General features: G+C 37.9%; 1 protein-coding gene across 4 annotated transcripts in view; it reads right to left on the reverse strand.

Annotated features, from left to right (window-relative positions):
* Nucleotides 1-12517, reverse strand: part of LOC127569251 (core histone macro-H2A.1) — a 34524-nt gene extending 22007 nt beyond the window's left edge. The window contains exons 1-3 of one of the 4 annotated variants that reach the window (XM_052013705.1): nt 12414-12517; nt 3527-3719; nt 1349-1455 (exon numbers count right to left, since the gene is read on the reverse strand). In XM_052013705.1, the coding sequence (XP_051869665.1) occupies nt 1349-1455; nt 3527-3698 (279 nt within the window). In that variant the 5' untranslated portion in view covers nt 3699-3719; nt 12414-12517. Of the gene's footprint in view, nt 1-1348; nt 1456-3526; nt 3720-12239; nt 12391-12413 lie in introns of those variants that run through there. The other 3 variants (XM_052013708.1, XM_052013707.1, XM_052013706.1) reach the window with 3 other exon arrangements.

Below are 12517 nucleotides of genomic sequence, written 5' to 3' on the forward strand. Positions count from 1 at the left end.
TTTGAACAACTTTGATCCATATCATCACTCCACTAATTATTAATATGAGATCAAATCAAAAACACCAAATGAGTAGCTCTTACTTCCAAACTATCTTCTGCATTTGCAGTTCAAAGTTCCTAGTTATGTGGTGTTCTCAGAATTCACCTGTTCAAGGATTGAATGAAATAGCATCTGGACACCACAGAAACGATACAGGCTACTGAAACTAAACAGACCATCAGGATAACAAAGCCAAGTTCTGAGGCAGTAGGGAAACTACAATAATTAGTGACACCCATCACTCTTACACAGAAAATCAAGGACTGACAGTTATATTATCACTAAAGCTACCTTCTTCCACTTTACCTTCTTGATTCTAGCATACAATCATTGAAATTTCCATGAGATTAGGCAAATCAACTCTCAGATATGGAAAGCAATCACAACACAAAGATGGTAGTTGTGGCTATCAGGCAATATTAACAAGAATTCATGTCACAATTTTGATTACATTAAAAAAAATCTTAAGGCAGGTTCTCTTATTTATATTTTCTTACAACAAAGGAGGCCATTTGGCCCACTGTGTCTATGCTGACCCTTGGAGCAATCCTATCAATCCCATTCCCTCACTTATTTCCCCGTTGCCTACAATTTATTCTTTCTCTCACCTGCCCATCAACTCCCCACTGATTCTTTTTTGCCATTAACCTACATGAAAGGGTAATTTACAGTGGCCAATAAACCTGTCTTTGATATGTTGGAGTAAACAGGAACTGTAAGATGAAACCCATGAGGTTATGGAGAGAACATGCAAACTCTGCACAAACAGCATCTGAGGTCAGAATCGAACCCAGATCCCTGGAGCTATGAGACAAGAGCACTAAGCTTTGCACTACCATGCTGTCCTCTAAGGGGTTATTGCTGTTCTGAATTTATAGGGAGGAATAGATGCCATCAAAGTTGAAGAGTTATAAGTTTTGTTATGAAGGATTTAAAAGACAAGGAATAAGTGAACAATTTCTAGTCTGGGAAACTGCTGCAAGATCCTATGGCATGAAACAAAAAACATTCCTAAGGTTGCAGGAGTCTTTTGTCAACAATTAGCATGTACATTTCATTTTTCTTGGTTAAATGTGAACCAATTTCTGTTTGTTCCACCTACAGGCCATTCAGAACATATTTTCAGTTCATCATATTTTGATCATTCATTTAAAACATTTTCTCTTTTGGTCTACCTTGTTAATTTCTTCAGTTAAGGACTCAAGAATAATTGCTTTAACAAACAAATGTTTTAACAACTTTTTTTCTTTTATACCCAGTAAGGAAATCACAGAAAACTTCAACAAATCTAAAGGCCACAACAAACCTGGTTTAGTTCTTCATCATTTGCAATAGCCAGCAGGATGTGCCTGGGAGTGACCCTTCCCTTTTTGTTGTCCCTAGCAGCGTTTCCAGCCAACTCCAAAATTTCAGCTGAAAAATGGTTACTTTAGTTCAATAAAATCATTATCAATAACATTGTCATGAACACAGAACAGAAAACAACAGAAATCTGGAATGCATGTGCATCAGTAAACAGAAGACTTATTACAACTCATATAACTGACATATGATGTGAAATTTGTTGTTTTGTCTTTGCACTGTACTGCTACCGCAAAACAACAAGTTTCACATCATATGTCAGTGACAATAAATCTGATTCTGATATAGTAAACTCTCATTTATCTGGTATTAATGCATCTAGAATTCTCAAGCAACTGGCAAAAATTTCCAAGAATATTAAGCAATTTCAAAATTTTTTTTCAAAACTGTAAATCTGAATTTGGTGCGCTGGGTTCCAATGCGATTTCGTTCATGCACTGTCTCCCCTCAGCGAACAGCACAGCAGCCCACCCTTAATTCCTCGTGTGTGTTTACAAGTGGTGAGTGGCTCCATGTGTTTCATAAAGTGCACTGCGTTTCTGCCATCTATCCATTATGTCAGATAAATACCTGTGGCAAAAGTAAGAAGCAGAAACATGTTGTTCTAACATTGAAACAGAAAATGGAAATATGTAAGAGACTGGAAAAAGGTGAAAATCATACTGTTCTGAAAAAATTCAACATTGGTTCCTCAATGATTTATGATATTAAATCACAAAAGCAAAGCTCAGAGAGTTCTTCCTGAACTCAAAGAATGATAAGAGTGTTAAAAAGCTCCATGCCATGCATGCAGCGAAGTTTGACAATCTTGATTGTGTTTTATGTAATTGGTTTTCCTGGAAAAGATCAAAGGGAGCATGTATCTCAGGGTTTATGCCAGTGGAAAAAAGGAAAATAATTTTATGAGAAAATGCAAATCACAGAACTGTGTGCCTTTTCTCAAGAATAGTTCATTTGCTTTAAGATTCAGCATGGGATTCAAAGACTCGATGTTTCCGGTGAACAGAAATCTGCTGAATAGAAAGCAGCAGAGGAATATTGTGAAACTTTCAAGAATTTAGTTATTGACTGATGAGCAAATCGACAAAACAGGTTAATGTGGCACTGCCTTCCAAAAGCGAATGAAAAGATTGCGTATGGTTTTAAACAAAAGATCGGGTTATGCGTGCAACTAAATTTTGTGGAGCATGTTTCATGCCCTTGCACTTGTCCGTGTGTCTCAGTTTGCAAGTGTGGCATACACACGCAGCACCTGGAAATAATTCTGTGTGCTCATCTCAGATCCAGTAATTATTGCAGCATGCAGTAGAATTTTTGAGCTGCTTTTCTAGACACTTTCCTTTTCACAGAAACATGTTTCATAAAAAAAAATGCACTTAATTTTCCCCACAGGAATACATCTGTTCGTGCACTACAACACAAGACAGAGAGCTAGACTCCATTGAATTTAGAATCCATTTATGCTACCTACCTGAAACGTCCATGTTACTTCAACCTATTAATGACATTCAGATTAGATATTAACCTAACCCTAATGATAACTTTCAAGGGAAAGTTGATGGGAGTTCTGGTTTTGTACTCCTTATTACTTTAAAAATTACCAATTAATTTTCATCCCCAGGATAAACAATAGTCAATTTTGGATATAAAAGGAGGTCAGAACAGACAAGCTTTTAACCTTTAAATATCAGGAATGAGTCTGACTTGTATAATTGCATTATTCTTTAGCAATTCTTAAATGGGATAAATTCACTGTCACAAATCCTCGTTTACCAGCATGGTGACATCATTATAATCACTTTAAAATGTACTTCAATTAAAACATCATTTTCATGCAAGAAACAAATCAATGAAGTGAGCAGTTGAAGTGAGTTTTCTGATGCAAAGAAAAGCAACTATTTTGCAAAATCTAATCCTTCCATAAACAGATGTGTTAGAAGATGCTGTGCTGCATATAATTCTAAACAGTAATTCTGCCTACAGACCTTGTGCAAAAATTACATTGCCTACACTGAAAGTTAGATAAAAGTGTCTTACACTGTGCTCAGTCTCTGTGAAATGACTTTCAAAAACTCTGTTTTGCCTTTATTCTCTTGAAGGTTTGAAAAACCTTTTGACTCACCAGTTAGATACTCCAGAACTGCAGCCATGTACACTGGAGCACCAACACCAATTCTGTATTTAGGGTGACCTTTCTTTATGTAACGCAGCATTCGCCCAACCGGGAAAATAACACCGGCTTTGGCAGACCGTGAAATCTTGGTTGTTTTCTTCTTTCCACCTCTGCTGGACATGATGATCACAGAGACCTAAACCTAAACGAAATAAAAACAGAGTCAATACTGATTTCTGTCACTTATGTGAAACAAAGGCCTTATAATTTAAACTTTTGTGTTCTTAACTGTTGGATATTGAACAAAAATATGTCATCCACACGAACCAGTAGGCCACTAATCCTTCCTGTGCAACTGAAACTCACCAAAGGTGAAAAAAATAGCACAGACACTTCCTGTTTTAAGCTGATAAGAAACTCTTAAATGGACTAGGGGCCACGTTATATGCTGAGTTACACTGCAAAGTTCAGAAATCCTGCAGCAAGCTTACTAAATTTCCACCATTTTAAGCAATTATGCTAGAAGAAATGGAACGAAATGGGAAAAATCCTCCAAATAAGCCTTCATCTCTTTCCTTCTTTGAATAGCATAAGAGTTGGGAATTCTGATTGTTTTTGAGTTTGAAGTCAGCTGGCTATATGACTAATATGATAATTAATAAGATTATCAAAAACTGCACTATGAGCAAGGATGGATACAAAGTTTGGGTCTTGTAGCAAGGTTGGATGTGTCACAGAAACCTAGAGGGGCGAGGGTAAGCATAGGGACAAGAGTTTAAGATTTGATGTGTTGGAGGACCAGGGTTCAAAAAAGGTGACACTGAGGTCTATCTAATTTGATATAGGTCATCAAATGGCATTGGAATTTTGGATAAGCTAATATCCATCAATGGTGAGGGATGGAAGGCCAGCAAGAAGTAATCAAATCAAGAAAGTAAAGTTCATCAGCAGAATGTCAGCATATCTATTTCATTTATGAATATATGGCTGTCAAGCAAAATTGGGTTTCATAGCTATGCTGTCTAGTTTACATAAAGCTGAGAAAATCCAGCCAACCAGTAGAAAAATTGAACTCAGTCCTGATTCTCCAACATCCAATTCATTTGTGAACCAAGATATGAAGTGACTAATGTCTACTGCCAGCAGATGTTTGCCTATTAATTTGGTGACTCATTTGCATACTTCGTACATTAACGCAGGGTACCATTTCCTGGCATCAACTGAATAAACAACATAATTCTTAAAAGTGTATTATATTTGTTAAAGGACTCATTGAAAGTAATTCTGCCTGCAATATAACTGCTCTTTTTTTCTTTTACTGCCACTGCAGTGATGCATGAGTCTTGTGTTGTTGCTGGAATTCACTTGATAAACATGATGGGCTCACTAAAACCAACTTCTTGAAAGAAACAGAAACAGCATCCTGACCATCTGCTAAGGAAATCCTGTAGGTTTCCTCCTAAGTAGTAGATCAGAATTGAGGATGACATGCTTCCACTGCAGAACAGTCGATTTGGAAGTGGGTGATGAAGCCAAAGAGGGATCAGCAGCCTCTGTGGAACAAAGTGCTTGATGAGATGGACGGATGAATGGGTTGGGAGATGGAGCAATCCTTCCACTGAGCGTACTCCCAATAACGGAACTCGAGGTTATTGGTGTCAACCCAGCTGCTCTTTCTATATTTTAATTGGTCATAGGCAAGGTTTCCCAAGCATTGATAGGGATCTACATTTTCTTATGGATGCACTGAGAACATCCTTAAAGTATTTCCTCCATCCTGTAGTGATCTCTTGCCATGACAGAGCTTGGAGTTGAGTTCAGGAGATTAGTGTTAGGCACATGAGCAATGTGACTTGCCCATCAGACTGGACTGAGTGTAATTACAGACTCAACACTGGGGATGTTGGCATACGAGAGGGTACTGAAATTACTTCACTTGTCCAACCAGTGGGGATTTGGAGGATTTTCACAGACAAAGCATAAGTGACACCTCTGCATGACACCTCACTGCTATGAGTAGTCCATGCCCCAAAAACCTACAAAAGGGCAGGGATCATTTCTGCTGGTAGACCAAGGGCTTTGCATAGAGTTTTGAGATCTTGATTCTTCTCAAATGCCCAAAGACTGGAAATGGTGGTGAATCTCATTATCAATGTCAGCCTTCACTGCAAGGTGGTTTCTGAGATATGGAAAGTGGTCCATGTTTTCAAGGGTCTTCTCATGAATCTTTAATATTGAAGGTGGAGGGAGGGCGATCTTTGGCAGTGGAAGCAGACGGGTAGGGGATCTTTGATTTGCAGCTATTTCCCATGCAGCCCATTCTTCATACACTTCAATGAATAACGGTTTACATTTTTTGCCACTGGGCACACAAAGCCCACGTCAGGAATTAGCTGCACTAATGCTTAACAGTAACTTACATTTGTTCATTGTGTTTAATGCAGAAAATGTCCAGAGATGTTTTATGGAGTCAATATCAAACAGAGTGTCACGTTGAGTCACAAAAGGAGATATTACAAAAGATGACCAAAAGCTCAGTCAAACAGGTTGGTTCTTAAGAAGTATTTTACAGGAGTCAGTAGAGAAATGGAATTCCAAACCTTTGGGCCTGAACAGTTGTTGATATTCAAGTGAAGGAGATCCAAGAAGCACATGAGGTCAGAGTAGGGGGACTGTAGAAATTAAAGAGGATTGGATGAGTTTGCAAAGTTAGGCAACTGTGAGCTTGCAGAGAAATTTGAACACAGATGAGAACTTAAAACTTGATGTATTGCCAGACTGGGAGCAAATGCAGACCAGCAGAGTGTTTTGTATAGATGATGTTTATGGAAGATAGAGGCCAGCTCAGAGTGTACTGGACTCACCAAGCCTGGAGATAAAAGTATACATGGGGTAGTTCAGCAGTAAACAGGCCAGGGGAGAGTAAGAGACAAGCAATTTTACCAAGGGCCATAGGTAGTCATTTTATGCGGTTCAATATAAAGGAATTGGATATGCAGCAGCAAACATAAAAACTGATAATTACTTCACTGTTATTTCCTAAATATTCTATCCTGCAGTTAATACTCAGATTTTTTTAAAAAGCACTTCAGCAAAACCCATTGATGAACACACAAAATTTTCAAATATTGTCAAATTTTTATGAAGTAGAAAAGTCACCCAGGCAAGTCAGAGTATGTCGTAAGCTGCTGAGGTGACTAAAGTTGTAAATAGCATAGGCTTTGGCCAAAACTATTCTCATTTCCCTGAATACGGGTATGACATCAAAGGCCTAGAAGGCTTACAAGGTTATAATGCAGTTCAAAAGAAAAAAGCGGAATTAAATCCAGGAACCACTAATCTCAGTCAGAGAGCTCATAAAAGATTGTCTATTTGTGATAAAGCAGTGTCACACTGGTGCAATAGGAATGCTCCTTTCAGTCAATATTTGAAGAACATTGCTTGCCCAGTAGAGAAGTCACTGTTCTGCATCCAGTCTATCCTAGAACTGACTGGGAATGCTTCATGCCAAAATTAGCAAAGCAAAATACCACAATACCAAAAAAAACGTATCAGAAATTTCATTAAATGTTTAGTGACTGAAAGCAGAATACCTCCCGAGGCTCTGCACGTGTACTTCAGGACCTTCAATTTTGACATTTTATTCATTCCTTGTGCAATGGTTTATCCATCATTACTGAACAGCAAATCTACCTGAAGCAATTTACCACATAACCACATTGACATAAATAATGTATTTCTAACTCAATTTTTCTAAATTATACTGGCCTCACAAGATTACTCACATATTATTTCACAAAATTTGCTAAAGATGCATTTTATCTTCCCTTTCCTACTTCCAATCATTTGCATTGTAAAAATACTTGGCCTACCTATCAATATAAATTTGCTTTCTTGAAAACATAATCATTTTATTTTACTCTCCCACTTCCTCTAAAACCTTCTATTTGCTGGAAAGGAAGATCACACATTTTATTAAGACGACTATTTGATCAGCAGTCAGGAGATGGTGTGGTTAAGTCTGCAACTAGGTTGGGTTGGCAACTTGAAATGGTTACAATTAGCAGTCAGTCAGGGTGATCAGAGTCAGGGAGTTGTGACTGCAGGTAGGGGAATTCCGATTGCCAATAGGGGTGAAGGTCAGTAGTTAGATGTGTGTGTGTTGGGGAGGGGTGGGGGGTGGGGGAAGGATCGGGTAAAGCACACAAGCATGGCTGGGTAGATCTGGGTAAGTGGATTACTTAAGGTGAGCCTACCAGAGTCAGGATCTCAACAGAAGCCCAGGATCACTTAGGTTCTGTGGAAGAGACCGGCACATTAAAAGCAGAGACAATCTGCAGCACAATTGAGCATTTCAGTATATCACCTAAAATCTCAAAAGTTGCCCCTATGGTGTATATTGGCTGTAACCATACTCAAGGCACCAAAAGCATAGAAGGCCCCAGAATGGGAATTGCAGACTTCATGATCCACTTGATAAATCTTCAATTATTGTTAACTTTTTACTTTCATAGAAAATGGATCTGACAGCGAACAAAAAATTATAGTCCTATGTGATTCAATCTGATCTGCACCATCATAATGGTGTTAAAACAGCACTGTGGATCACAGTACCAGTTTATGAAAGTTGCATTAAGTGTAACAATTTCAATTGCCAAGTTTAGAAAACAGGTGGTGTGAATGGATATCCAGCTCTCCCAATCTTTCCACTGATGATGAATGGTAATAATTCTTTGGAAAAATATTTAACACAAAAACATTAGTTTAAAACAAAGTGAATGAAATTTTAAAAATTAAACTTATTAAATTCAGATTATTTGCTAATGAAGAAGCATTGCTCATTGTTATTAGAATCACTGCTAATTAAAAAGTCTTGACCAGACATAACTTGTAAAAATTTTAATTACAATTTTAGTAAAGATCACACTGTTTAGAACTCTGGTCACCATGAAACTAGGATAAAGAGGTACAGAAAAAGGTCTGTGAACAATTTACAAGGATGGTATCAGATCTGCAAAGATCAACAGACTCTGTTTTCTCTCAGATAAGAGATGACCCAATAGAGATCGTTAAAGGTTTAAGGAAGCGTTTCCACTTGTGGGAGAAAACAATGCTTGAGACCATCAATACCAGTCTCTGAGAAATCTACTAATAATTCAGAAGCAACTTCTTTAACCAGAGAGTTGTGAGAAAGTAGAGCTCACTGCTACAGCAGTCGTGGAGGCAAGAGGCAAGGATGAATTTGAAGAGAAGCCAGATCAGTAGTTGAGAGAGAAGGAAACAAAAGGATGGCAGCAGGCTAGAGTGGCACATAAATGCTGGTTACATAGATTAATCTCTTTTTGTGTTAGACAACCAACGTAATCATGTCTAACTTATTTTATTATCAAATTATTTCATGCCAGGTCCACCTGCATGCAGCTCCACATGCATTCCTTATATACCTGCAACCCAGTTTCCAAGGCAAGTGATACAACATTAATAATAACCATACTCAAATAGGGTCAAAAAACTTGTTAACTTTGAAAATGTGTTATTATACTTTAAAAATGTACCTCAATTTTGGTCTGAATTATATTTATTTTGTTGAGGGTTTAAGCACCTCTACTTCCTCGGGAGGCTAAGGAAATTCAGCATGTTCCCATTGATCCTTACCAATTTTTATAGGTGCACCAAAGAAAGCATCCTATCCAAATGTATCATGGCTTGGTATGGCAACTGCTTTGCCCAAGATCGCAAGAAACTGCAGAGAGTTGTGAACACAGCTTAGCACATCATGGAAACCAGCCTCCCCTCTATGGACTCTGTCTACTCTTCTCGCTGCCTCAGAAAAAGCAGCCAACATAATCAAAGACCCCACCCACCTCGGATGTTCTCTCTTCTCCCCTCCCAATTGAGCAGAAGATACAAAAGCCTGAAAGCACATACCACCAGGCTAGGACTGCTCCTATCACATTGTTATAAGACTAATGAATGGACTTCTTGCACAATAAAATGGACTCTTGACCTCATAATCTACTTCATCGTGGCCTTGCACCTTATGGTCTGCCTGCACTGCACTTTCTCTGTAACAGAAACACTATATTCTACATTCTATTATTGCTTTTCCCTTGTAATACCTCAATGTCCTGTTGTTGTGAAATTATCTGTATGGATGGCATGCAAAACCAAGTTTTTCACTGTACCTCAGTACATATGACAATAATAAACCAACTACCATTCTTCAAATTTGACAATGAAACTTGGATGCACTGTAATAACTGCAAACGGGTGAAATTATTTTAAAATGCCTTTCCTTGTGAAAATGACAGACTTCAGTTTTGACCATAATAATTAAACTCAAATGACCAACGCATTTAACCAGCACCATTTATGGAGCTAAGGACCTTATCTGAAACAAGACTTGAATGCAATATCATGGGTTTCTGGAGACAGTTTGTGAGACCTGGTTGTGTCTAATAATAAAATAGCAACTGAAGAACTTCAAAAGTAAAGCACTAAATGCTTTATTCTTGATTATTCTTGCTTGTCATATTAATTAGCCAAATTTGAAAACTTCCATAAGCACTGAAAGAGAATCTGAAGTCAATTACATCCTAACCTAAGAAAATGCACATTTTATAGAAAATTCTCTCTAATGCATCATGAAAGGAAGTCACATCACAACTTCAGTTTAAAATACTGCCAAAACAAGCTATTACACTTGACATACGTTAACATGGAATTCATCAAATAATGAAACTAGTAAGTCAATGAGCCAGTTGGCTATTCTTCCTCTCCTAACAATGCAGATTATGATGGTCAGGTTGCTTGAATTCTGCAATGTTACTTAATTTCAGCCTAAGTGGCAATGTTAGTACCATAATAGGGCTTACTGCTCATAAGCCAAGGACAGTGAACAGTGGGAGGAGGGATAACAGACTGATACATCTTTCAATGTTGTTAGAACAGTAATTGAGTTTATCAACAAAACTCAAAGATCCTCAAAAAGGATCATTTTATTATTAAAAAAAGTCTAGAATTGGAACTAATAATTATTTTCTAATTCCACAGAGTAAATCAAAGAGAATGGATGATAATTCACAACTATGTTCTTCATTTTTCTATCCTCGCACCAGTTTGGAGTTGCTCCTTTGCCACAGATTAACATTCAATATTCAGCCATGTACTCCCAAGGCTTCCTGCAAGTTCACAATTACCAGGTGGTGAAAAGTTTTTCAAATATCAATTAAAACAATGTTGTGTTCTCCTGATCTCCATGGAATCCAGCAATCTTAAGCTACTTTATTCATTCCTCACAGAGCAAAAATTACATGAGAAGTTAATAATGATAACCATATTTATTGCAAATAAAGTGATTCAGAATGCAATTGATTAGTAGAAAAATGTTCTGCTACACTCTGGCTAATTTAATATCATTGTAAACTTTTGCTTTTCCTTAAACATTTCCTATATGCTTTGGAACAATCAAAAAATTGTGATTTCGTAACGAGAGAATAATTTGGAGAAAATGAGATGGTTACATCTAATCTTATTGTTTAATTAACCTGATACAACCTAAAACATTATAAGAATGGCCTGGGACATAAATCACTGCGACAAACTGGCAGCAATGAGAGTAGCAACCTTATGGGATAAGTGGCAATAAGCATATGTTTTAATAAAGCACAACATTACTATATACTTTGCAGCTGATTGACGTTATACCAAATTATTCTTATTCTTAGATCTGCCAATGAATTCGACACTCGCTAATTCTGATCACCGTGGAGACTACGCCCAGACAGATTGTGACAAATCCAAGATTTAAAACTCATATACACACCCACCAAAAGAATCTTAAGGCCTTATATATGTGGAGAAGCAGGGCTAGGTTTCAACAGATGATTGGACTGTGAATGCATGGTATTTGCAAGGATCTGCGTAGGATCAGATTCATAAAATTTTCTGCCCTTTATTGACTCAAAACGCTTCTCAGACATAGAAGCAACTTTTACGTCTGTTGCTAAGTAACAACCACACCACAGCCTCCGGGAATGTGGCTTCACAACAGACCGAGAACAATCTTGTTCTCAAAGTCGATGCAGCATGCAACGTTGAAAACAGCAATAAGGAAAACAATTACATCCACAAATGACAACATATCAATTAATAAAGTTAAATATCATTTTAAATTAATTTAGATGGTGATACGAGCAATGTGACAATTCAGATTAAATGACACAAAGGTAGGCAAACTGCATCAAATTAGCAAAATACTGCAGCGTCTGTACGTGTGTCAGCGTCCAGCTTTGCAGGGGGAAAAACCATCCCTGTCTATTAAATGCAGCAATCAGTTCATGTCTCCAAATAACACCGAATATCTACAGTCGGATTCAGTCCAGCATTTGTAATGTGATGCTATGTGTTGTTGCAAGGATCTCCACTCTTTGCATTTTGTTCATGTGCATCAGACGCTGCACAATGCATGCGCCGCGGGTTACAACATTAAAACATCGAGAGGGAATCGACTGGCAATTTCCGGGTTCGCTTGGTGGGTTATTAAAAACATCCGTTTCTTAAGCAGTCGGTAAACCCAGGCTGCATTCCCTTGCAACAAGGAACAGCAATAACTTCGCTGCTCCAGCTCCCTGCGACAATCAGGTGAAGCAAGGTTGCATTTTTGTCTAAGTATATTTTTAACAACGACTAATTATAGAGCTCCAATTGCTTAAAAAATTACCGTCCAGCCTTCAACATACATCGTCAGGCCTCCAATTCCAGCCACCTACAAATCTCTCGGGTTCCTTTTAAACCATTGTAAACTAAAGCTCAAGGCGCAGGGAGATGGCATAAAGATGACACGTTGGCCATGATTACAAGTAAATGAAGTGCAGAAACAATGTCAATCACTTACAATGACACAGTAACAATATGTCTCCTTTGCAGAAACAGCAGCTCCACTACGAGTGGGCAGCGTCTGACTGTCCCACAATGCCACGCGGCTACAGTAGACCTGTC

Source organism: Pristis pectinata, chromosome 4 (assembly GCF_009764475.1).
Source record: "Pristis pectinata isolate sPriPec2 chromosome 4, sPriPec2.1.pri, whole genome shotgun sequence".
In the NCBI taxonomy this organism is placed as follows: Eukaryota; Metazoa; Chordata; class Chondrichthyes; order Rhinopristiformes; family Pristidae; genus Pristis; species Pristis pectinata.